The sequence below is a fragment of the Tursiops truncatus genome, chromosome 20 (genome assembly GCF_011762595.2).
Source record: "Tursiops truncatus isolate mTurTru1 chromosome 20, mTurTru1.mat.Y, whole genome shotgun sequence".
Lineage (NCBI taxonomy): Eukaryota > Metazoa > Chordata > Mammalia > Artiodactyla > Delphinidae > Tursiops > Tursiops truncatus.
This window is the reverse complement of record NC_047053.1, coordinates 29,109,772-29,137,262: the sequence shown is the minus strand read 5'-3', so window position 1 is coordinate 29,137,262 and position 27,491 is coordinate 29,109,772. Positions and strand designations below refer to the sequence as shown.

Here is a 27,491-nt window from a genome sequence, read left to right as displayed (position 1 = left end):
CCGTGCTCCGCAACAAGAGAAGCCACTGCAATGAGAAGCCTGCGCGCTGCAACAAAGATTGGCCCCCACTCACCACAACTAGAGAAAGCCCTTGAGCAGCAACGAAGACCCAATACAGCCAATAAATAAATAAATAAATACCTACATACATTTATGTAAAAAACAAAAACAAACAAGCAAACAAAAAACAGAATTTAATCCAGAACCACACATCTGGGTGTTGTATCCCATAAGGGTCTTAAACTTGATGAAGTGGAAGCACAGTGCAGATCTTTACTGGTACCGTAAAGTCTCTGGGGATCCTCCCCCAGTCCTTGAGAGTTTGTTCCTGGAGGACATAATGATGTTTCCACCTACAATTTGAATCATTATATGTCAGGAGTGTCATAGATGTTTCTACCAAGCCTGGCAGAATCTCTGACTTGACCCTAAAATAAATACCAGTTGCATACGAATGTAGACGTTAAGGAGCAAAATATGACCATTTCAAAGAGAATGTAGAGGAAGAACATGGAGCCAAGAAGTGACCTCTACCTGATCCCTCAGGAAGAAGCAATTAATATCCTCAGAAGAAAATAGGGTACTAGTGAGGCTACAGGATTTCTCTGTTGGTCAGGGATTTTTCAAGAATTGGTGCTAATAGTTTCAAGAACTCAGAAGAGGGACTTCCCCAGTGGCCTGGTGCTTAAGAATTCGGCTTCTAATGCAGGGGTCTTGGGTTCGATCCCTGGTCGGGGAACTAAGATCCCACATGTCACAGGACAACTAAGCCCACGTACAGCAAATACTGAGCCTGTGTGCTCTAGAGCCTGAGCGCCACAGCTCGAGAGAAGCCATGCGCCAGAACGAAGACCCTGCATGCTGCAACTAAGACCCAAGGCAGCCAAATAAATAAATAAATATTTTTTAAAAAAACAACTCAAAAGAAAGACACCAGAAATTCAGAATACAGTAAAACACATTAACTTTGATGGTTTCCTATAGGAGCTCTTCAAAAGCAATTTGCCGGATTTTAAATTTGTTTTACCAGAGCTCAGGTTTAGATATTATTCAAATCAGTCTTGTTTTGTGAGAAAATTTTCACATTTGAATAAAGAAGAGGTAAGACACAGCAGTATCATGAAAATCCTTCCCAATGCATTGTTGTAGCCTACACTATGCTTTCACTAATGCCTCAAAATATCCCATGAATAGAATACGTTTGGATAATTAACACAGACTAGATTGCAAAATGAGAAAAGTAAGCTATAGAACAATATGAATAGTGTGATATGTGTGATAAAAATGGAGTGATTTGTTTATACTTGAAAATATTCCAAACACATGACAAACAATTGTCATTTTTGGGATGTGGAGCTAGATAAAGAATGAGAGATCCATTTTTTTACTCTACGTGTGTCTGTAATTGTTGGATTTAAAAAAACATAACATTTTTACCCTATTATGTTTCCTGAAGACCAAAACACATATGCTAAGATGTTATGTAAGTTAGAACACAGACCCTGAAAGCACATTCATTAATAAAGTGTAGTCATTTAGCTTTGTGATCCTTCCAAGGATGAGGATGAGTGGCTTCTGAGGCCATCTCCCACTCACCTCCCCATCTCCCCTAGGAGACTGTCATGAGACAGATTCTTTAAAAAAATAAAAATAAAATAAAGTGTAGTCATTTAAATGGTGGTGTCAGGATAGAACAGACTAGTGCAACAGAATGATTTTCTTGTAGATTAGAGGTGGACAAAGCAGCAAAGCATAAGAAATTTGAGTTGCAAACCAAAGTGGACATCAAGGAGCTGAAATGGGTTGCTTCCCATAGTTATGAAAGCTCTCAATCACTGGAAGAACATGACTGGAGAGTAAATACTCTTCTATCAGGGACAGAAGTATTTCTGTTTGGGTAAGTTTAGAATAGATGATCAGTAAATGCTAACGTTCTAAAAGTATTAAAAATCTAAAATATTTCCATTTATTCCAATTTTGTTTAAGGACAGATGCAATGGGAATTTGCTGGTGATCCAGTGGTTAAGACTTGGTGCTTTCACTGCTGAGGGCCTGGGTTCAATCCCTGGCTGGGGAACTGAGATCCCACAAGACATGTCCCCCCATCCCCCCCCCAAAAAAAAGACAGATGAAATAAACTTTTCTCTTCCCAAATTGTCAAGGTCTTATTAGGCCTACTAAATAACTTTAAAAATGGTTTTTAATTTTTAATTGTGATGAAATACACATAATATAAAATATGCTATCTTAATTTTTGTTTGTTTTGCATGGAGTTTTAATAAAATGTCAGTTGGCCAGTTACACACACATAAACTTTCACAGTTTGTTTTCAAATGATTGAGGTAGTATACGTTAGCAGAAATTACAGGCTCCCTTGTAACCTCTGGAGATGACTCTGTAGGTGGAAAACCCTATTTATCCACCACCCAAAATTAATCAAATCTATTTTGAACTTATTTTCTAAAACCATGTTTTTATTTAATCCATCTTAACTATTTTTAAGTGTACAGTTCAGTGGCATTAAATCTATTCACATTGTGGTACACCCATCACTACCACCTATTTCCAGAACTTCTTTCATCTTACAAAACTGAAACTCTATCCATTAAACAAAAGCTCCTCATTCCTTTCTGCCCCAATTCCTGGCAACCATCATTCTACTTTCTGTCTCCATGAATTTGATTACTCTAGGTACTTCATATTAAGTGGACTCATACAATATCTGTCTTTTTGTGACTGGCATATTTCACTTAACATAATGTCCTCGAGGTTCATCCATGTTGTAGCATATTGCAGAATTTCCTTCCTTTTTAAGGCTGAGTAATATTCCACTGTATGTACATACCACATTTTGTTTATCCATTCATCTCTTGATGGCCACTTGGGTTGCTTCCACCCCTTGACTGATGTGAATAATGCTGCTGTGAACATGGGTGTACAAATATCTTGACAAGCCCCTGCTTTCAATTCTTTTGTATATTTAGCCAGAAATGGAATTGTTGATCATAGGTAACACTAGTTTTAATTTTTTGAGGAATTGCCCTATACTTTTTCTATAGCAGTCACACTATTTTGTATTCCCAACAGGGCATGAGGGTTCCAATTTCTCCACAACCTCTTCTCTACTTGTTATTTTCTGGATTTTCTTAAATAGTAGTCATTCTAATGATTATGAGGTGGTCCTGATAACTTTTTTAAAAAATAACTTTATTTATTTATTTATTTATGGCTGTGTTGGGTCTTCATTGCTGCATGCAGGCTTTCTCTAGCTGTGGCGAGCGGGGGCTACTCTCGGTTGCAGGGCGTGGGCTTCTCATTGTGGTGGCTTCTCTTGTTGCAGTGCACGGGCTCTAGAGCACAGGCTCAGTAGTTGTGGCACACGGGCTCAGTAGTTGTGGCGCATGGGCTTAGTTGCTCCACGGCATGTGGGATCTTCCCAGACCAGGGCTCGAACCCGTGTCTCCTGCATTGGCAGGCGGATTCTTATGATAACTTTTTAAAACAAATTGTTTGGGTTTGAAGTTATTTCAAAAACTGGTGAATTTGGAAAACAACAATTTTTTCTTGAGAAAAAATTTGCCATAGTTCTTCTCAACATTTCCCAATTGAGCCAAGAGGTATTTTTCTTCCAAGATGATATCATTTATCTAAGTTTTTGATAGATCACATTTGGATCGCTGTTAGTGGTTAATAGGACAAAGTGTATCCTGTTACATTTTGCAAAACTGCCTAAATGTTTCTTATTTCAGGATCACGTGACCTAAAAGTGATGACTGCAGGAATATAACCAAGAAAAGGGGAAATAAATCAGCTACAGAGAAGGCACTGGGCAAAACTTGTAAAGAGTTATACAGTTCATCTGAACTTTTACTAAAGTACACAGAACTGTAGTTTCTTCATTGGTAAGTTTTAATATTTGACCTCAAAGATTGCAGAAAAGAGAAATGGTGAAATTCCTGAATTTTTTAAAACTCAAATTTCTTTATTTCATAATATGGTGAAAATGGTTAGAATGAGGAAATGAAAAAAAATCTCCTGTGTAACACCATACAACAGTTGGAAGAGGACCAGCACTGATGTATATCAAACATGAATTTGTTTAATCAAAAGTCTTGTTTGGAAAAGAAAGGAAAACAATTACCTAAGAGCTAATTTAATTCTTTTTACCACAGTCTTTCCATGGTCATATTTAAGAAATTCAGTGACCAAAGTTATGAGGAAAGAACCCACCTTTTAACAGCAGTGTTGTGTGGTGAAACAGCTTTGAACTTGGTCTCTGAAGAAATAGGCTTGCATATCAAGTTTACCACCTCACTAGCTGTGCAATCTTTTATGAGTCACTTAACCCATCTGGGCTTCTGTTTCCTCATCTGTAAACCAGAGATAACATCATAGGACTACGATAAAGATTAAATAAGATGATAGGTATGATGGCACCTGGCATACAAAACATATTGGATAAATGTTAACTTCATTCCTTTTTCCACAGTAGGGTCGGAGTTGTCTAGTTATTTTGTAGAGCTTTAAGCATGCGTACTCGGGCTGTGGATAGTGTTTCTCAAAGAATGACTTGAATCAGAATTTTTCATATTCCCTCCAGAAATATGTTTCTTCCCAATCTCAGTAAAGGACTCCACCATTCAATGATCCACTTGTAGAAGTCAAATCTATCAGTCAGCCTAGAGTTTTTCCCATTTCTTCCTCCACCAAGTCCACTGGTTCTACCTCCAAAATACATCTCAAATCCAGCCAGTTCTCTCCATCTTCACTCTCACTGCCATATCTCTATTTCCATCTTTTTTTTTCTTTTTTGTTATATTCACTAGTTTAGTTTTTAGATTCTACATATAAATGATAACATTCAGTATCTTTCTCTGACTTATTTCACTAAACATAATGCCCTCCAAGTCCATCCATGTTGTTGTAAATGGCAAAATTTCCTTCTTCTTTTATGGCTGAGAAGTATTCCATTGTATGTATATATATATATATATATATATATATATATATATATATATATATATATATATATATATACCACATCTTTATCCATTCATCTGTTGATGGACACTTAGGTTGCTTCTATATCTTGGCTATTGTAAATAGTGCTGCTGTGAACATTGGGATGCATGTATCTTACCAAATTAGTGTTTTTGTTTGGATATATACCGAGGAGTGGAATTGCTGGATCATACTCTATTTTTATTTATTTATTTATTCAATATTTATTTATTTGGTTGCATCGACACCTTAGTTGTGGCAGGCGGGCTCCTTAGTTGTGGCTCATGGGCTCCTTGGTTGTGGCATGTGAACTCTTAGTTGTGACATGCATGTGTGATCTAGTTCCCTGACCAGGGATCGAACCCAGGCCCCCTGCATTGGGAGCACAGAGTCTTATCCACTACGCCCCCAGGGAAGTCCCAATCAGACTCTGTTTTTAGTTTTTTGAGGAACCTCCATACTAATTTCCACAGTGGCTGCACCAATTTACATTCCCACCAACCATGTAATACAAGGCTTCCTTTTTCTCCACAACCTCATCATCATTTGTTATTTGTGGTTCTACTTCCATCTTGTCCTTTTCCAATCTATTCCTACTCAGCAGCAAGAATAATCTTTAAACATATACAACCCTCCTCTGCTTAAAATACTTAATGGTTCCTCATTGCCCTTGGAACAAAATGCAAATTCTTTACCATGGCCTGCCCAGGAGGCCCTACACCATCTGATTCCTGCCTAGCTCTCCAGCCTTATGGTGCATCTCCAGTTTACTTTGCTCCAAGCACACTGGTTTCCTTTCTACTCTTTGAAAACACCAAGCACTCTCCCACCTTTTGCACTTGTGGTTTCTTCTGCCTCAAATGCCCTTCCCTCAGGTTTTATCTCATGTTTCAGGCTGAAATGCCACCTCCACAGAGAGGCCTTCCCTGGTCACTGAATCTAAAGTTACCACCTGCTCCCTTAATCCTCTATCACATAATCATTAGCCATGATTAAGTTGCTTCCTTGTTGTGTGTCTTCTCTCAAAGGCAGGAACTGTGTCTCGTTACCTTTGTACCCATAACATCTTACCTGGTGCCAGGCACATGGGGCACTTAAAGAGCTGTTGAATGAATGAATAACTAAGTGAATTAATGAAAAGAAAGGGGGCAAAGGCTTGAAAATCTGCATTTTGGCTAGCTTCCCCAGTGAATTGGTCAGGGAATAAATAGGAAGCAGATGCATACTCAAATTAGACTAGTTTGAGTATTATTTAATAAGACATAATCTACAACGGTATGAGAAAACCACAAGGATAATAAAATGTCCAAGGACTAGTAATAGTGCTCTTACCACCCATAGAATGGAGAAAGTTTGGGAGCTGTTACTGGAACCTGGAAGGAGAGTGTCCTGGAGACAGAGCCACCTTGAAATAATCTTGCCCTTCAGTTAAAGGACTCAGTCAGCCCAAACTGATTTTATAGAAAGGAACCTGGGAAAAGCAATACCATTCTCTCTCTCTTCTCTCTGTCTCAACTCATACTAGGGCTCCCCACTGGACAAACCAGAAGGAGATTCTGACTGGGGTTAGGGATCAGATAGCATTTTACCTGTAAGGTTTTATTTCTTCTGTTAGAAAAAACTAAAGCATATAAAATAAGATATAATGTCAATTCTGGGTGTTAGTTTCACAAATGTTTAATATTAGTTTTTGTTTTTATCTGAGATTTCTGAATTTCTCAGAAAAGTGGTGGTAGTTTTCCATTTACTTCCATGTTTAATGGTTTTGGTTAGTGATGGAATATCAACCATTGATTCCCATCTCCATGGTGCTGTCAACATTGTTTAAGTAACACTACTATATATAAAACAGATAACTAATAAGGATCTACTGTATAGCACAGGGAACTCTTCTCAATACTCTGTAATGACCTATATGGGAAAAGAATCTAAAAAAGAGTACATATATGTATATGTATAACTGATTCACTTTGTTGTACAGCAGAAACTAACACAACATTTTAAATCAACTATACTCCAATTAAAAAAAATTGTCATGTCAGAGAACAGAACATACATTTGACATGTGGGAATTTTCTCTTCTGTAGCTTTTATTTGGAAATTTTACTTTTCATAGGATCACATTATGACCTCCCCTTCCATCTGGTTTTTGATATTTCTCTCAGCACTGAATAGTGAATTGAAGACAAGTTAGAAAAATCAGAGTGAGTGTAAAAGTTAAGAAGACCCAATCACACCAATTCTAGCCTGGTGACCTTATAAATTCCCCCAATTTTAGTTTCATCTAAAAAACAGGGATGTGATAATATCAACTGCTCTACCAGGTTTTTGTGAGAAACACATGAGAATGTATGTAAAAGTGAATAAAATCGAAATAGCTATATAAATGTAACATATTACCATTATTCAGCAATACCAAAACTTTTGAACCCACTGACACTTGAAGCTTAATTTGAATTTAAACGTTTGAAAAGGCGTTTGGGTTTTTTTTTTTTTCTCCTTCTCTAACAACCTATGGGCTTGTTTGGTATCATCTATCTATGTAAGTCTCCAAGTAGGTATCCTAGGAAACTAAGAAAAACACAGCAGCTCCTCTCTGACAATTCCAGGCCACACTAGATTTCCTATTTTAGCCCCTCCATGGTCAGCTACAAGTGCTTCCTGCTCCAGCTGTCTCAGATTTCCTCAATTTACCCATCCTATCTCCACCTCCCCCCACACGTAACCAATCTCCAGCTCTTCCACTTCGACCCCCCCATTCCCCCCTGTTATGGACTGAATTGTGTTCCCCCTCCAAGTTCCCATGTTGAGGCTCTAAACTTCAGTGTGACTGCATTTGGAATTAGGGCCTTTAAGGAAGTAATTAAGATTAAATGAGGTCATAAGACTAGGGCCCTAATCTGATAGGACTGTTGCCTTATAGGAGAAAGAGACACCAGAGACCTCTCTGTGTGCATATAGAGAAAAGGCCACGTGGGGATATAGCAAGAAGGAGCCATCTGCAAGTCAGGAAGAAAGGTCTCACCAGACACCACCCCTCCTGGTACCTCGATCTTGGACTTCTAGCCTCCAGAACTGAGAAAATTAATTTCTGTCATTTAAGCCTCCCAATCTGTGGTATTTTGCTATGGCAGCCCGAGCAGACTAATACACTACCTTTAGTTCTTCTATTTTCTTTCAAGTGCAAAAACATGCCAGTGTTGTACACTCCCAGTCTACCCTGGAGTATAAGAAAGAGAGATACCTCTTCCTCCTCTTCTCTCAGCTCTCGATTACCTACTAACTAAGCCATACATACCAAGGAGGGCGAGAATTGTTCTGTATGGCTTACATACATCTGTAACCCAAGCACGTGGCTTGCAGGCATTCATAAATATTTGTTGGATAAATTACAATCTATTCAGTCTTGAAAGGGATCTTTGCCCACATTCTTCTCTCTCCAATATTTCCAGTCTCTCTCCACTAGCTCCTTCACATTTTCACACATTCATAAGCCTCCCCATTTAGGACACAACTCACTTGATACTGCTGCCTTTTCAAACGTCTTGGTTCTCCAGTTTCTTAGAATAAGTGGCTGATTTTTACTAGCCTCACTTAATACCATTCAGTCCTCTTCCCCCTTGCAGTCTGGTATCAATTCCATCAACTATAGGGATAAATAAACCCCAGTTAAGGAGGCCTCCTTTTTTTTTTTTTTTTTACATCTTTATTAGAGTATAATTGCTTTACAATGGTGTGTTAGTTTCTGCTTTATAACAAAGTGAATCAGTTATACATATACATATGTTCCCATATCTCCTCCCTCTTGCGTCTCCCTCCCTCCCACCCTCCCTATCCCACCCCTCCAGGCGGTCACAAAGCACTGAGCTGATCTCCCTGTGCTATGCGGCTGCTTCCCACTAGCTATCTACCTTACGTTTGGTAGTGTATATATGTCCATGCCTCTCTCTCTCTTTGTCCCAGCTTACCCTTCCCCCTCCCCATATCCTCAAGTCCATTCTCTAGTAGGTCTGTGTCTTTATTCCTGTCTTACACCTAGGTTCTTCATGACATTTTTTTCCCTTAAATTCCATATATATGTGTTAGCGTACGGTATTTGTCTTTGTCTTTCTGACTTACTTCACTCTGTATGACAGACTCTAGGTCTATCCACCTCATTACAAATAGCTCAATTTCATTTCTTTTTATGGCTCAGTAATATTCCATTGTATATATGTGCCACATCTTCTTTATCCATTCATCCAATGATGGGCACTTAGGTTGTTTCCATCTCCAGGCTATTGTAAATAGAGCTGCAATCCTTTTAAACCAGATGCAGCCATCTTTTCCAGCCCTTGCCTTCCTTGACCTCAATGTCCTATTAGGGACACTGCTGATAACCACTTTCTTAAATTCTCTTCTTTCATGCGGTTGAGGACACTCTACTTCCCTACTTCTCAGGCCACACATTCTCTGTTTCCTTTGAGCATATTCTAAGGCTTAACTCTCTGCTCACTCTTCTCCCCCACTCACTTTTTTCAAGAGTTTTTTTACTCTCCTAATTCAAATTATCAACAGGTTTGACTCTTGAAAATCACAGCTGAATTCATTTCATTTTAAATGCAGAATCTCAAGCCTCCAATTAGCACTCAGAACGTCCCAAGAATCCCACTATGTTTCTCTAACAGGAACACATTCCCACTTCCCAAGGTGACTATGACAGAAAGGCTCCTGTTTCCTCAAAACTTTTGCACCCCTTTCTCCATTCCCAGTTTTAGCAAAGACCTTGTCTCACCTGTCATCGAGAAATTAGAAACCATTGGATGAAAACTCTAATCTTCCCACCAACAAAGAACAAAGCCCTGCTTTCATTTGTACCTTGATTTTTTTCATTTACAATGGAGTAAGTGTCCTTCTTCCCATGAATAGCTAAGCTCTTCACTATGTCACATTCTGCTCTTTTTTTTAATTTTTATTTTTTGGCCGCCCCTGGCGGCATGTGGGATCCTAGTCCCCCAAACAGGGATCGAACCTGTGCCCCCTGTCTTGGAAGTGCCGAGTCTTAACCACTGGACCACCAGGAAAGCCCTGCCTCTTCTTTTTATTCTTAGTATCCACCAAGCTCTTTCCCGCCTCAGGGCCTTTGCATAAGGTCTTCCATCTGCTTAGAGTGCTCTTCCTCCTATTTTTTGGTTGGTTCATTCCTCTTGCTTTAAATCTCAGTATAAATGCCACCTCCTCAAAGAGACCTAACTTGACCATTTTACCTAGAATAAGCTTGACTTTGTTCTTCCTTAGCTCAGTCCCTTGTTTATGTCCATAATATTTGCTTCAACTTGAAATTAACATTTGTTCACTTTTTTTGTTTGTATTCTCAAACTGAATGTAAGATCCATGAGTCTATATACGATGTCTATCTGGCTTACCATTATACCTCCAGGTCTAATAAGTGACTGACCTACAGGAGGTGCTCAATAAATACCCACTGCATAAATATGTGATCATACTGATTTCCTACTTCCTCCAGAGAGGGAATTCAGTGATTGGAGGATAGGAATGGGAAAGAGAAATTTCACCGTATATCCTTTTGTACTCTATGAACCAGTGAGTATATTACCTATTCAAAATAAATTACATTAAATTTAGAAAAAAGAAGGCAGTTGTATTGTTCCAGTCTGTAGATGATGGTAGCTTGTACTAGGATGGTGGCAGTGGAGTTGAAAAGAAATATCAATAAATAGATTTGATATCTAGGATTTCATGACTGGGTATAAGGGGGTGAGGTATACATAAGAATGTTCATCACAGCATTATTTATAATAATGAATAATTGGAAACACATTTCTAATGAAGGGAAATAGTTCAGTAAATCATGGCACATCTACTCAGTTAAATAGCATTCTACCTTTTTAAAAGAATTTATAACATGGGAAACTGTTCATGTAATATTAAGTGGAAAAAAACCCCAAAATGTAGAAGTACATATAACAGTGTAATCATTACCATGTAGAAACCCCAAAAACTATGGACTGTAAAAAGATAGAAGAAAATAGAGCAAAAAATTAATAAAAAGTAAATGTCTTTGAGTTGTGGAGTTATGAATTTTTAAAAATTATTTTATTTATTTATTTTTGGTTGCATTGGGTCTTTGTTGCTGCATACGGGCTTTCTCTCGTTGCGGCTAGTGGGAGCTACTCCAGATGTGGTGTGAGGGCTTCTTGTTGCAGTAGCTTCTCTTGTTGCAGAGCACGGGCTCTAGGTGTGCAGGCTTCAGTAGTTGTGGCATGCAAGCTCAGTAGTTGTGGCTCACGGGCTCTAGAGTGCAGGCTCAGTAGTTGTGGCGCACGGGCTTAGTTGCTCCATGGCAGGTGGGATCTTCCCGGACCAGGGCTCAAACCCGTGTCCCCTGCATTGGCAGGTGGATTCTTAACCACTGCACCACCAGGGAAGTCCCTGGAATTATGAACTTTTTAAAAATGTCCAGATAATTTCTGGATCATATCCAAAGCAAAGCCATAATTCCTCTTTCCTGATTTGTTGGAAAGAAGTGGTTAAGCAGAAAAGCTGGATTCTTTGGTCAACTCCAAGTTGGCAGTTAAAGGCTTCTCTTCTCAAGAATTTGGAAAAAAGTCACCTGCTAAGGCCCTGGACACCTAACAAATCTGTGGTAGCTAGAAAGGCTTTTATTTTTAAATTCTTTTAAAAATAATTGATCTCTATTAATTGTAGAAAAATTAGAAAACACAGACAAGTAAAAATAAGTCACTCATAATTCCATCATCACAAAAACCACAACTAACACTTTGGTAGCTATCATTCACTTTTTAAATGAATATGTATAAATATTTTTTGATTATAGAGTATATGGTCTTATGGTTTAGTCTTTTTACTTAATAATATCTCACATCAGTACACACAGAACATTAATATTTTAATAATATCATTATTTGGATTTATCATAATTTATGTAACCAGTTCCTTCATGTTGCATACTTAGATTGTTTCTAACTTTTCACTATGCATATGTACCTTTGGGTACTTGTCCTGCTATTTTCTTAGGATATTATTCCTAGCACTGGAACTTCGGAGTGAAAGGATATATTTAAAGATACTGTCAAATTAATCCTCAAAGTGTTCTGCCAATTTATATTCCCACCAACAGTTCATGAGTGCCTGTTTCCCCATGCCTCTCACCAATGCTTTCACTCTTGCCCTTCTAAGTTAGAAATTGGTATCTCACTCAACGTTGTTTGAATTTATAGGTCTTTACTAGTGAGGTGAAACATTTTTTGATTGTTGACTTTTTATATTTGTGGATTACCTGTTCATATCCCCAACTCATTGTTCTTGAAAAGTTTTTGACCAGAAAGGACCATAAACCCTTGAGGAACTGACTGAATGAAAAAGGCTTAGAGTGAGTTAGGAAGGAAGGAAGAAAGAGAGGTTCTACTCAAGGCTGAAGGGGGGAAAGGTCTTAGATCAAAGATTACAGAAGCAAAGAAAAAATTTTTTTGCAGAAAACTCCTTTTTTAAGTCAAACTTTATGTGAAACTCACATATGAAACAGAAAAAAGTGAAGCAGCGCTTGTCAACTGGGAAGGGGTAACACCCAGCTATACCTGCTCAGCCCCCTCTTAGCATAACCATCCCAACTCACCCAGCAGAAGCTGCCTAGGCCCCGTCTTGGGGCTTCAAGGAACTAAAATTTAAAACTAGTGGGCAATGGGGCTTCCCTGGTGGCGCAGTGGTTGGGAGTCCGCCTGCCGATGCATGGGACACGGGTTCGTGCCCCGGTCCGGGAAGATCCCACATGCCGCGGAGCGGCTGGGCCCGTGAGCCATGGCCGCTGAGCCTGAGCGTCTGGAGCCTGTGCTCCACAATGGGAGAGGCCACAGCAGTGAGAGGCCTGCGTACCACAAAAAAATAAAAAAGAAAAAGAAAAGAAAAGAAAATTCCCTCATGCCAATTTCCTACTGAAATACCTACCTGTAACTGCTGTCCACCGCCAGGTATTTAGGATTCTACTGGCATGCTGGACTATAGGTCTGTCAAATCTTTTTTTTTTTTTTAGGCCACGCTTCATGGCTTGTGGGGATCTTAGTTCCCCACCCAGGGACTGAACCCGTGCCCCCTGCATTTTAGGAGTGCAGAGTCTTAACAACTGGACCACCAGGGAAGTCCCTGGGTCTGTCAAATCTAGTGCCAGCTTCATCCCAGGCAAAGGGTCTAATCCCATCTTTTGACCACTTCTCTAGCCTTCCCTACCACGCAATGCCTAGCAATATCTCTCTCAGAATGAAAGGGTATCTAACCTCTTTTAAAATGTGATGCCCCAATCAGAAAAGCAATATTCAGATGTTATCTGATAACACTCCTGTTATAGATACTATACTTTTATTAAATGAATTGAAGTCACCTTGACTATAAAATCATCAAACTTTTAAAACATGACTTTCTAAACATCTTTACCATGCTGGGTACTTTATCTTCTACTGATTGACACAAAATATATGCTTGCCCTATAATATGAACTGCATCATAACTGAATCATAACAAAGCAAAAGTTGGAAAGGGGAAATTACAAAAAGAATTATATCAAAGATGATCAAAAAGATCTCTAGCAACTATAATCATAAATTACTATAAGCGAAAGTGAAAATGATGGATTTAATGGATTACCTGCCCAAGTTATTTACTCAAATACCAAGCGGCAATTTCTTTACCATAAAAGTGTTTCTATATTTTATTTTCCTTACACTAGAGAGAAGTCTCAGGTGTATTTAGTTACACTATCAATTTACCATCTCATTAAATTCTGAAAAAAAGTTATAAAGCATATTTGGAATTATGACTGCAAAACAAAAACACCACCAATGAAGAACCCTTACTTTGTTTCTGAAAATTTTATTTCAGTTTAAACAAAAAAACCAAATGTCATTTATGTCATCCAGGTGGGAGAGTATGATCATCCTTTGTAGCTGTTAGCTGGCAAACTTCAAATGTTCCAGATTATACTTACCTCCCAGAGAGATAACGAAAGTAAGTCAAAAAGATTAGAAACAGATTTACATGAAGTCACGTCAGAAAATCTGAGAAAGTGATGCCTAATGCTTTGAGAAATTCTCTTTCCACTAATACTCAGAAGAATAGATTCTTAAAGATCAGGAGGAGGTGGCTTATACTATAAGTTTTAGACACAGTGATACGCACTTTCATCAGTTTCATATGATTGTTAGGATTCAAGATGTTATTTAAAATCTAGATGTAGGTCCAGACAGTTAGTCATTGCCAACAATGGAAAATGTACATTTCTTTAGAGGAAACAAAAATGTGACTATTTGCATCTTGTCTTAATTTACAATTAAGTCCAATTTTAATGTTTACAAAAAAAAAGACACAGTAGCTTTGTTACATACCTGAAAAAGATTCCAAATAGAATGTCCCTATTGACAACAGCAACCAAGAAATTCGAATTTAGTCTACAGATTTTATTTCTGATCATGTAATAAACTTTCAGTTATTTCTTTGAGTCTGCTTTCTGCTAACAATGTTCAACTTGTCAGATAATTACATCACTGATTTCCGAGCTCTCCTTTCACTGTATTTTTCCCCTTTAACTAAGATGTACCTAGAAATAAGAAGACAACTCGGATAGCTGTAATGGCCTTCAATAATTCTGTCTTACTAATTAGTTGATCTTATTCCAGTGAAGACTAATGTCAAATTTATCCAATAGTCTTTGATTTCAGAATTACTTATAATAGTAGAATACTGCATCATATACAGAAATCTTGATCGATAATCTTCTACTTACATCTCATAACCAGTTTTCTTTCTAAACAAACTATTTACAAATGTAAAATATGCAATATTGTTTAAAATAGATATACAATATATAGTTTCTACATTCTCAGACAGGCTTAAAAATGAGGTAATAAACACTTAACTGATTAAACCTTTTACCATTCCAGAAATGGCTTAGGGAAATAATAACAATTTTTTTTCTTAAGTCTTTTCATGTTTTCTTTGAATGCTTCTGAGTACCTCCTTTTCTATTCTGAAAAATTATGTAAAAAGTCCTTAAGTTTTGTTGGATAGTCTGTCATCACCCCAGTTGCTCCCAAATCAAAAGCTCTTTTGTATTCCTGCTCTTCATTTAATACCCAAATGTACACCTGAAAATTAGAAACATGAGAAATATGAGAAGAAATGTTAAAATAGAAAATTATTTTTATGGCAGCATTTAACCACTACAATCTCAGCACACTTAAAAATAACCTTTTAATAACCTGCAATTTTAAGAAATCGTTGAGCCCTTTAAACAAAGTCCACTTTGCTCATTAAATATGACCGTTCCACCTCTCGGCTTCAACTATTCTCACCAATACACAGGTGAATTCTGAAATGCCAATACTTTCTTGTTAACTGTAAGGCAGAGCTTAAGGTCTTCATATGAGAACCAGTAAAGCAGCAGAAGCAGAGTCAGGACCATAGTAAGTCAGTTAAAAGTTCCTGCCCCTTAAACTTGTGTTAAACTGCTAAACTACGCTGTTTCTAAAATGCATCATTCCAAAAGCTTACCTGAATGCCTCGGGCAGTGAGGTGGTCGAACAAAGCTTTTCTCATTAGTAGACTAGAAAAGAAAAGCACAACAGATTTAGGTACTCCTTAGCCCTAAAGGAGCACTAAAATTAGTCCTCAGTCCTAACTCAGTCAATTTAAAGTTTCTAATTCCTAGTTGAACTTAATCCCAACGTTTTGGCAATATAACCAACGGCCTCAAGCAATAATAGCTACTGTGGATGCATTTGTATCTTAACTGCTGAAACTCCTTTCTACTCCTTGCTGCCACTAGATCCCCGGGAGATGTATTCTTATTGAAGCAGCTCAGTGCAGAAGGGGCTTCCTCACTTTCCTTGCTGGCATCATAATGAGAGTGAGAAATAACTGGGAAGTCGGTGTTCCTAACTTTCCAAGTTAAAATAAAGCAGTGAACTTGGGTCAAATTCTATAACATCACAGTCCATTTACAAAATGAATTAGTCTTTTGTGAGCTATCTTAGAAACTTAATGTCCAGGACTTCCCTGGTGGCGCAGTGGTTAAGAATCCGCCTGCCAATGCAGAGGACACGGGTTTGAGCCCTGGTCTGGGAAGATCCCACATGTCGCGGAGCAACTAAGCCCATGGGTCACAACTACTGAGCCTGCGTGCCACAACTACTGGAGCCTGCGTTCCTAGAGCCCGTGCTCCGCAACAAGAGAAGCCACCACAATGAGAAGCCCACCCACCACAACTAAGAGTAGCCCCCGCTCACCACAACTACAGAAAGCCCCCGTGCAGCAACAAAGACACAACACAGCCAAAATAAATAAATAAATAAATGTATATCAAAAAAAGAAACCTGATGTCCATTAATTACACTATCCTTTATATAGGGAAAAAAAGCATTTTTTTTCAGTTCCAAATAACTAACTTAAAAATGAACTTTTAGAATACAAATCACTTGAGCAAGATGGGAACTTACTGTACTGAAAAGCTACGCATACTATTTCTATTCTGTTTATGTCTATTAGAATGATTAAGTAACAGAAACTAAAAATCATATGCATTTAACACCAATTAAAAATGCATCCTTAAAAACTAGAAATTAAATCAGGAATACAGCAGAAAAGAAGAAACCCTGTGGCACAGAGAAAAGATACAACTAGTTTTCCAACTCTATGAAAGAGGAGCTAGTGATAAAAGGTTGTGATTTATGACTATTACTTAAGCATTCAAGGTTCCACTTTAAAGCAAAGTATAGCACAATAACTTTGTGGGGTTTACCTAACATTAAACTCAACACGTCTTAGAATTTAACGCATTTTATCTAAAGTAGATGCCCACCATATAGACAGGGCTTCCTTTTTGCTGTTAAGTCTCGCTGCAGATTTTCCTGAGAGATGTGCCATTAGTCAATATATACTCTTACATATATTGCATTGCTATACACACTTCGTTTCACTGTATTTTTGACTGCAGGCTCATGGAAACAGTGACTAAGTAGAGGGGATGGGTATATATCCCGGCTCTGCTACTAACCAGCTACATAACGCCAAGTACTGTAAATCATCTAACTTCGGGTAGGTGGGTGCTCAGTTTTCTCCTGAGTTTGATGAGATTATCTCTCAATTCTTCTTAAGGTTTTGTGACTAGCAATTAAGCTAGTTCTAAATGATTCATACATCATCCGTTTGTATAGTAGATGTTCAACACATCCCTGTTACAAATTACATGTAGAAAGCCTGCTCTAAACTATAAGCATCGTATTTAATAGAGTTAAAACAATAATTTGTATATCAAGAAACTAAAATTCTTACATATCAGAAAGCCAGATGAGAAACTTTTGACTTCTGGACATGGTGTGTGGTTCTTTTAGCCTGAGGCAAAAAAAAATTTAAATCATAAATTAGAAACACAGGAATATATCAGTGTGATAAAATAAAACAAGTACAAAAACAAAAAGAGTGCCTTGTCTGCACTTAGTATATGTTTAAAAAATATTTGGAAAAGGGCAAAAATAAGTTCAAACAAAGCCCATTTGGGTTTTCTATTTTCATTGATTTCAAGCTAATTTTTTGCTACAATTCAAAGGTTAAAATTAATAAGTTATCTTTCCAGAGACCCTGGGTGCCCAGAACTCATGTCTCTTCTCTTTTCTGGTGAAGCCTCTTTCTTTTGCTTTGTCTGCTGTAATTTTGTTATGTCGTAGATTTAAACACACAACCAAACTTTACTATGGATTAAAAGATATTTGGGGTAAAAATGAGACTAAAAAAACCCTAAAGGCATTTTTTTTCTTTCACTTTCAATGTTTTAAGACCTAGGCCCTGTCCTTTTAAAATATCTCTCCTACTGAAAGAGTATACATGACTTTTAGACCTAAGCTGAGCTCCTTCTTCAACCTCTTTGATGCCTAGAGCAGCACCTGTGTCATTAACTCTGGGTTGTGTCCAGAGACATCTCTGATTAGTCAGTCTCTCTACTATGAAGATTCCTCAGCTTCTTTCTAAGTTAAACAGCACAGAGTGATTTTTATTCTCCCCAGATCTTCATTTCTTATTTCCTTTCTAACTCCTCCTATCTACACTAAATTCATTTTTTAAAAAATAAATTTATTTATTTTTATTTTTGGCTGGGTTGGGTCTTCGTTGCTGCTCGCAGGCTTTCTCTAGTTGCGGCGAGCAGGGGCTACTCCTCGTTGCGGTGCGCGGCCTCTCGTTGTCATGGCTTCTCTTGTTGCAGAGCACAGGCTCTAGGCGCGCAGGCTTCAGTAGTTGTGGCACGTGGGCTTAATAGTTGTGGCTCACGGGCTCTAGAGCACAGGCTCAGCGGCTGTGGTGCACAGGCCTAGTTGCTCCGTGACATGTGGGATCTTCCTGGGCCAGGGATCGAACCCATGTCCCTTGCATTGGCAGGCAGACTCTCAACCACTGCGCCACCAGGGAAGTCCACTAAATTCATTTTTTGTCTTTTTCTCTGAATTCAGTTTTTATTTGAAGCTCTCTAAATAAACTCCTCTTTTCCCACTAACTCTAGCCCAGGTAGAAAGTCCTGATTGCAATTTCAGGAATCCCAAGAATTTAATAACTCAAAATACTAGTTATTGACAACAAATGATTATGTTGTCTTAGGAAGTACCGTCTTTCATTAAAAAAAATAATAAGGACTTCCCTGGTGGCGCAGTGGTTAAGAATCTGCCTGCCAATGCAGGGAACACGGGCTCTATCCCTGGTCCAGGAAGATCCCACATGCTGCAGAGCAACTAAGCCCGTGAACCACAACTACTGAGCCTGTGCTCTAGAGCCGCGAGCCACAACTACCGAGACCCCAAGCCACAACTACTGAAGCCCACGCACTCTAGGACTTGTGCTCCGCAACAAGAGAAGCCACTGCAATGAGAAGCCCGCACACTGCAACGAAGAGTAGCCCCCGCTTGCCGAAACTAGAGAAAGACTGTGCGCAGCAACGAAGACCCAATGCAGCCAAAAATAAATTTAAAAAAAAAATAATAAAATATACAAACACATAATATCCTACCAGTGTCTTAATCCATAATCATTTTTTAGAGAAAAAAATTAATTCTATGAAGTTTGTTCATATGTCTATTTTTTAATAATATTTGCTACTAAAAGGAACACATGGAGATGATCTAGAGAGCACAACAGTACACTCTTGACCAGAGGAAAGCTAAGTACTTTAGGAATAAATGGTTAGGAATTATTTTAATCTAACAAACAAAAATGGTTTGTTTGTAGACAAGAATGATTTCTGCTGTTTCGTTTCAGAAACAGCTACAAACACTGCTAGTAAATGTAATTGGGAATAGATAAAATAAACATACTCATAACTAACAAACTCAAACTGGAAGACAAGCATGAAACATAGATGCTGAGTACAGGGGTACTGATCAACTTGTTTCTCTTAATGATATTTCCTAATGACTTATGCACTAATGTTCAGCTTGATTTTTTTTGAAGTTCTGTGGGGATGAAAAGAGTTTTCATGCAGGTGAAGTCACATTTAAATGATCTCCTCAGAAGCTCTGAATTCCTTTGTCATGGCTCGGTTATTATTAGAAATGTATAGCTAGGAATGACATTATAAGGGTAGGGGATTGTGAGATGAAGCTCTCTAATAATAATGATAAAGATAATTTAACAATAAAAGTTATCATTTATTGACTGCTTATTATTTGCCAGGCAATGCTAAGTGTTTTATATATTTTTATCTTTGTAGTAAATTAGTGTGTGAAAAGCAAGGCTTTATACCCAGCAGAGAAATTACATAAATATGGAATTACATAAATATGTTAGTTTTATAAAAACTAACTCTATCCTTTTCTTCCTCCCATCTCCAGAGGTTTTTCTGCATTGTTGTGGTGGTGGTGGTGGTGGTGATTTAATACCAGTGGTGAATTTGGAGCTTAATGGAATTTCAGCTGGGTATAGTTGTCAATCAAGCAGAAGGAAGTAAGGGAAGGTGGAGGGCAATTGCTATTAGATGTTTCAATGATTAAGCTCAATTCTTTTTACCTGACTTCTGAGTACACAGGCACTGAAAGTCATTGTTACCTGAAATGGGTCAGGTAAATACTTTAAAACCTTTATTATTCATTTTAGAGAATGAATCTTAATTATATCAAATATGGAAATAACTAGAGCAATCTATTCTTTATCACTGATATCAACAAGTCTTCGTCTTAGGTTTCCTGTAATTGAGAATTGATGAAAACAGGGTAACCACTTACTTCAGTATGATAGAAGGCATTGGGATTTCAAAAAACTGTTCTCGAATGGGCACAAAGGGCAAGAGGCCAGTGAAGAACAGGCCAAGAATGAGCAGAACACGTTGTAAACTGAAGAGTATAGGAATTTCTGAATTCTAAAAGACACAAACAATATTGTTCAAATATTGTTCAAATAAAGAGGTTTATTTCACAACCTTCAAAATTTCCCAAGACTGTGTCTTGACATCTGTTAAAAGTACTCCCTGAATTATCAACATCCATTTCTAACACACCACACTTCGAAATGACTAGTCCTTGACAAATGGCTCAGGATCTATCTTGGAGGCCTATAGTATTAATTGATACTCAAGTTTCTCTATTCCTTACTCTCTGCTTTTGCAATACCATTTCTGTCTGTTACTGCTTGTCCTTATCAGTAGAGATTAAACATACCAAATTTAATTGGAACAAGATAAAGAAATAAAATATTCAGTAACCTTCTACATATTCAATAACCATATATATAATAAATTTTTAAACAGTATATGATACAGATATGAATATAGATATATATTAATGGTGTTGAAAATATGTCACCTTTCAGCTACATATACATATTTTCAAATGTAAATAGGACTTTGTAAACTAGTCTAAGAATCTAACCACCCTTCTAAGTTTCTATTACAAAATGTGTTCAAGATCCCCAAACCCTTCAACTGCAAGCTTCATATATATGTGAACTCTTTTCATCTTGCAAAACTGAAACTCTGTACCCAGTAAAGAGCTCCCCATACCCACCTCCTCCAGCTCCTTCTATGTCTGTCTTTAAAACAAATAAACATTATAATAAATTTGAATATTTCTGAATAAAAGTAATATATTGAAAAAAATCATGCAAAAACATAATTTATTTTCAATATTAGCTCTAAATTACCTACTTCTTTATTTTTTAAAAATGGAGTAAATAAGTTTGAGGACTTCTTTTGCTCCTAAGTTCACATGCTGCTTTGTAATATTTTCAGTTTATTTATATACAGGTGTTCCAGCTGCAACACAGTATACAAGTCCCTGAAAAAACTTTGATTTATGCAAATTCATACACTAAGAATAACAGAGCTCATAGGAGGAAATAGGGCTAGGGGCTGACCCTCACAACTTATGCAACTTTGGAACCAGAGAACTAAAAACAGTAACTGGTACCTCTGGAGAGCCATGCAAGGTCACTGGTAGGAGAGGGCTAGGAGCGGTATGCTGGCATACCGCTGGCATAATAACTGGTTGTCCCTGTATTCAGTTAGAATATCTGGAATGGCACCCAGGCATTAGTATTTTTTGAAACAATTCCGGTAATTCCAATACACAGCCAAGGATAAAAGCAACTGCATTAAGTATGAGCGAATAAAATGTCATTAGATGAGAATAAGTGCCACATATTTTTCCCAGCACCACTGTGTCCCCCACTTTCTTTTATTTTTATATTTTTAGTTTCTAGCATCTGGGAATTAAAGAGCTAATATGAAATTCTCATAAATCATACTTTAAGAATTGTAAAAGATACATGACTTAATTATATAGCATGTTCATAATACGAATGACAATTATTGTTGAGACATTCTTACTGCGGTGTTTGAAAATTGCTGCTGAAAATTTTGGAGTTTTTAAATTCTAAAATGACAGAAAGCCAGAGGCTTCTAGAAAAATATGTGAATCAAGGGAAAAGTTCTGTGATTCTGGACCAAAAGTGAACTTACTTTTAATTTTGAAATAATTATAGAGTCACAGGAAGTTATAAAAATACAGTAGAGGGCTTCCCTGGTGGCGCAGTGGTTGAGAGTCCGCCTGCCGATGCAGGGGACACGGGTTCGTGCCCCAGTCTGGGAGGATCCCACATGCCGCGGAGCGGCTGGGCCCCGTGAGCCATGGCCGCTGAGCCTGCGCATCCGGAGCCTGTGCTCCGCAACGGGAGAGGCCACAACAGTGAGAGGCCCGCAAACCCCAAAAAAAAAAAAAAAAAAAAAAAAAAAAAATACAGTAGAGTCTTGTATATCCTTAACCCAGCTGCCCCAAATGGTAAAATTTGATGTAGCCAGTTGTATCAGAACCAGGAATTGACATTGATATATTACTGTTAGTTAGACTGTAGACCTTATTCGGTTTTCACCATTTTTAAAACCTGTGCTCATTTGTGCATGTGTATAGTTCGATGCAATTTTAACCCATGTATAGATTTGTGTAACCTCCACCACAATCAAGGTGCAGAACTGTTCCATCACCACACAGAAACTCCCTCCTGCTACTTCTTTGTATTTGCACCCACACCCAGTCCCTGTCCTCTGGGAGCCACGAATCTGCTCTTCATGTCTGTAGTCTTGAGAATGTTATATAAATGTAATCATATAACCATTTGAGGTTAATTTTTCTCACTAAGCAAAATGCCTTCTAGGACCATCCAGGTTGTCGCATGTGCCAGTAATTCATTCCCCGTTACTGCTGAATAGTATCACATTGTATGGATGTGTTAGTTTGTTCAGCCACGTACTCACTGAAGGGCATTTGGCTCATTTCTAGGATTTTGGTATTGTGAATAAATCTGCTATAAACATTCATGTATAGGTTTTTGTGTGCATAGTTTTCATTTTTCTGAGATAAATGCCCAAGAGTAAGATTGCTGGTTAATATGATAAGTGTATGCTTAGTTTTGTAAGTAACTACCCAACTAATTAAGAGAGTGGCTGTTCTATTTTACATTCCCACCAGCAATGCAGGTGAGATCCAGTTTGTCCTCTTCCTCTCTAGCATTTGCTATTATCACTATTTTTTAATTTGAAAAAAAATTTTGAATGATGTAAAAAGATCAGCCTGTCATGAAGCCTCCAGTATACTATCTCCCTTTTAATGACATATGAAAATACTATCAGACAATGATTAGTTATGGAAGTCTCAGTCCTAAATTGTTGGAGACCTGAAGCTACTCAGCCCATTGATTATTCTGTTCTCTCCTTTTGTACACAGATACCTTGGGATCTCACAGAGCCTGCTGCACATAAATAAAACGTACTTGCCTTAATGAGAGCCTCATTACTTTTAATTGTACTTTTCATTGTAATGGTTCTTGAATCTATGCTTTTGCCTTCTTTGCTAGGAAGGAACACCTTCTCAAAAGAATTCTTTGTATTTTAGAATTACTACTTGTGTCATGGTATTCCTTCTGCACTATCACTTGTATTCTGAAAGAGAATCTTCAGTGTTTAAGGTTTTTTACACTTTGAATTTCAAATCCTCTTAGCTGATTATACAGCTAAATTTGCTTATAGAGGCTTAGTGTACCATTTCAAACTATATCAACTTAATTTTTTATAGATATATTTTCTTCAAACAGAAAAATTTCAGTTTGTGGATGGCCCTACTTTTATATACTACCTGATAATTATGATCCTGGCTTAATTTGATTAATTCTATTTGGGAGGTACGGTAAAGAAAGCTTGAGCTATAGAGTGGAAGGATTAAATACTTTCGTTAATTCAAAATTACACAAAAAATTTTGATTAACTAACAAAAACTAGACACTAAAAAGTAGAAATCATATTTTGTTTTATAATATACATAATAAAATTAATAAAATGTTGGCAAACAACTAATATTACCATGTGAAAATAATAATTCTGTGAGCCAGTCCAATTATATTGAACTTAAATTGCAAGGTCCACTATCTCTACTAAATCCATTATCTATAAATTCATCATCTTTATTCGTAAATTTCTGGTTAGTTGCTTCCATCCAGTACCGTCTGCCTTTGCATCAAGGCTATGAAATAAAGATATTAAAAAAAATTATTACTGTATTTACTTAACATTTAAAGATACACAACAGCAACAAAAATAGATCATTCTGTATCATTTATGAAGCTTACCTCTTTGTAGCACTTTTCTACAATTTCATAACTGGCATTACCCCACACTGTTATGTGTTCTCGTCTGTACTGCTTCACCAACTCTGAAACCTACATGTGAAAATTCAAAATTTTATGCATGTGCCTATTTGTAAATCCACTTACATGATTTCACTTAAACAATGGATTACAATTGACTATCTGCCAGTGTACACTATAAAATTTTGGAAGAACTGATACACAAATTCAGATTATTTTATAAAGTACAAGAAATTACATTTTACCATTATATGATTTATTTAATAGAAGACAACTGTTTAGTAATTTGCTATAAACTAAGTACAAGTGAAACTAGAAGAAGTTAATTAGGTAAATGCCAGAGCGATGGGTTCACAGAAGCTCACTTTTATCCATGCCTGCGACATGACAAGTCACTCTGAAACAGGCTTTCCTACAGTACAGTGATGTCTTCTACCAGGGCAGTATTTGAAACAATACTGATCCCTAGAGTATCACATTTCCTTGAACATTATCAATCTATGCAGGCACCTACTCTAGCCTTATTTAGTTTGGATGAAATCGGATGCAACACACTCAGAGGACACAATGCCTTAAGTACCTTCTTAATCAGCAAATTGTTGTTGACTTTGATATCGATGTTAATAGGAGTGTTAGGAAAGGCCTCAAAAACTTCCTTCAGTAATGGAATTCGGTTATCTTTTCCTTCACATTGGCATGCTGAGAAAGCAAGATTTTTAAATGTATTTTTAAAAGATAACTTACAGTTTTTTGATGATTAGAAAAGTTATAGTATGTAGTCATAGTAGGACACTTACAAAATGATGAAAAATATAAAGAAGAAAAGAAAAATCGTCTAAAAATCCAACAACTTAGATAAAACCATTGTGATCATTTGGTGTATTTTCTCTTCTCTTTTCTTCCTATGCATAATCTAATTAGAGTTATAATATAGTGTCCCTTCAGATTTTAAGCTGATTTTTTCACATAAGTAAAACTAAGTATTGCATGTTAATACGCTGTATTTATGATTATGATTAAAATTTTTTTCCATTAAATTTTTTGAGATAACTGTAGATTCACATGCAGTTGTAAGAAATAATACAGAGATCTGTGCAGGCTTTACCCAGATTCCCCAATGGTAACCTCTTGCAAAACTACAGTACAATATCATAACCATGATATTGACATTGATATAATCCACTGATCCTATTCTGTAATTATTATTTTAAAAGGTTTTAAAATACTCCACTGAGTAGCTATACCACAATTTAATTTTTAAAATTGAACCATTCCCCTTGAAGGGGAACATAGTTTGCCCCTGCAAAATATGCCATTTTGGCATAAGGATTATTTTGAAGTGAATGCAATTGAGAAGCAGCAGATACAAGAAAAGCTCTCTGTCCTTCCCCTATCTGCCTAAAAATAAGACTTAAATTATACAAAAATTAATCAACAGCAACCCTTGACCCTTGTCAGCACCAAAGGACTCTACATAACAAACTACTGACTAGCCTTTATCTTCCATTAATCCCCTATATATTTACCTTTCCACAATTTGCCACCCTGGACACTCAAAGTCCTTTTCCTTTGTCTTGTTACTTCTCTGAAAATTTATTGGTTTTTTTTGTTTATTTTGTATATTTGTTTAAGATGCTATATAAACTCAAGTTCTAGCCATGCCTTTGAAAAACTTATCCCTGAGTTTCTCCTATGACACATACATATTAATAAACTTCTGTTTTTCTCTTGTTAATCTCTTTTTTTATTATAGAGTCCAGCTGAGAACCTAAAAGGATAGAAGAAAAAAATTTTTTTTCATCCCCTTGACCCTACTAGTGGATACTGAGATTGTTTCTAAAGTTTTGCTGTGACATAATCATTGAATTTTTCAGAGATTGAGAATATGTTTAGGCAAGGGAAATACATGCTAATCAGTAATGGGTTGAAGAATTATATCAATGCAGTTATTCAAAGAAAACTGAGTCATGAAAAAATCAGAAGAGGATTTTAAACATTCTTTTTATTTCCTGAGGGTCATTTTCTTTATTCTTTCCCTAGTTCCTTTTGCCTCTAATCACTTATATAATATACTATACATACTATATAACGATTATAAAATTTCCCTTTCCACCTCAAACGTCAATTCCACTAATCTGTGAATAACAAAATGGTGAAAGATCCTTTATTTCATCTTCATTGTACGACAAATCAAAACAAAGAAGCATATCAAAAAAAAGTAAATTAAATCCATGTCAGAAAACTTTTTTTTAATAAAGACTCATGTGAAAAGCAGGATGTGAATGGGGGAAAAAAAAAGAAAAAACCTGTTACTGTTTTGTCTGTTCTGTATTCTATTCTTATTGCCTTTTTACTACCCCTTGTAATTCAGATAGGGCTCTGGGTCATTCTGATGGGACTGTCAATCATTTGGCTTTGCCTCCCTGGCCACAGAGAAAGCACATGACCTTTTAAGCATAACAATATGGACCACAGGTGATGTTGTCTGAAATCCTCAGCTGAACGGATCATGTACTTTTGATGTTATCAGAGGTCCACCTTTATGTGGAGAAGGTGTGCCTGAGAACAAAGCTAACATCGATGAAAGTAGACCCAAGAAATGGAGATAAGAGAGACAAATTATTGCTTGAGCAACTGGAATCAGTTATGTTTGAAGGCATATAACCTCTACACTCTTTAGTTATGAGAAGAAATAAATTCTTTTTAATAAACTTTTCTTAAACTATCTTGAGGGCTTCCCTGGTGGAGCAGTGGTTAAGAATCCACCTGCTAATGCAGGGTTACATGGGTTCGATCCCTGGTCTGGGAAGATCTCACATGCAGCGGAACAACTAAGCCCATGCGCCACAACTACTGAGCCTGCGCTCTAGAGCCCACGAGCCACAACTACTGAGACCACGTGCCACAACGACTGAAGCCCACACACCTAGAGCCCGTGCTCCACAACAAGAGAAGCCACCGCAATGAGGAGCCCACGTACCACAACTAGAGAAAGCCCACGAGCAGCAACGAAGGCCCAATGCAGCTAAAAATAAATAAATTTTTTTAAAAAATCCAGATTAAAATAATACAGCAAACTATCCTGAGATGGATTTCAAGTACTTAAAACTCAAAGAGTTTGGACTTAAACTACAGAATTGAACTATAAAAGTTAATTTAAAATTATTTATTTATTTATTTATTTATGTCTGCATTGGGTCTTCGTTGCTGCTCACAGGGTTTCTCTAGTTGCTGTGAGCGGGGCTACTCTTCGTTGCGGTGTGTGGGCTTCTCATTGCAGTGGCTTCTCTTGTTGTGAGGCATGGGTTCTAGGC

The 27,491-nt window shown here is 37.2% G+C and overlaps 1 protein-coding gene and 1 long non-coding RNA gene across 4 annotated transcripts in view; one reads left to right on the top strand and one right to left on the bottom strand.

Moving 5' to 3' along the window:
* LOC141277368 (uncharacterized) overlaps positions 1–23,400 on the top strand; it is a 55,289-nt gene extending 31,889 nt beyond the window's left edge. Inside the window, exons 3-4 of one of the 2 annotated variants that reach the window (XR_012328664.1) lie at positions 3,750–3,902; positions 23,262–23,400. This is a non-coding gene — a long non-coding RNA (uncharacterized lncRNA). The remainder of the gene's footprint in view (positions 1–3,749; positions 3,903–23,261) is intronic. The other variant, XR_012328663.1, reaches the window with a different exon arrangement.
* GDPD1 (glycerophosphodiester phosphodiesterase domain containing 1) overlaps positions 13,850–27,491 on the bottom strand; it is a 46,765-nt gene continuing 33,123 nt past the window's right edge. The window contains exons 5-10 of one of the 2 annotated variants that reach the window (XM_033847502.2): positions 24,758–24,876; positions 24,160–24,249; positions 20,271–20,404; positions 17,341–17,400; positions 15,562–15,613; positions 13,850–15,155 (exon numbers count right to left, since the gene is read on the bottom strand). In XM_033847502.2, the coding sequence (XP_033703393.1) occupies positions 15,033–15,155; positions 15,562–15,613; positions 17,341–17,400; positions 20,271–20,404; positions 24,160–24,249; positions 24,758–24,876 (578 nt within the window). In that variant the 3' untranslated portion in view covers positions 13,850–15,032. The remainder of the gene's footprint in view (positions 15,156–15,561; positions 15,614–17,340; positions 17,401–20,270; positions 20,405–24,159; positions 24,250–24,757; positions 24,877–27,491) is intronic. The other variant, XM_004312074.4, reaches the window with a different exon arrangement.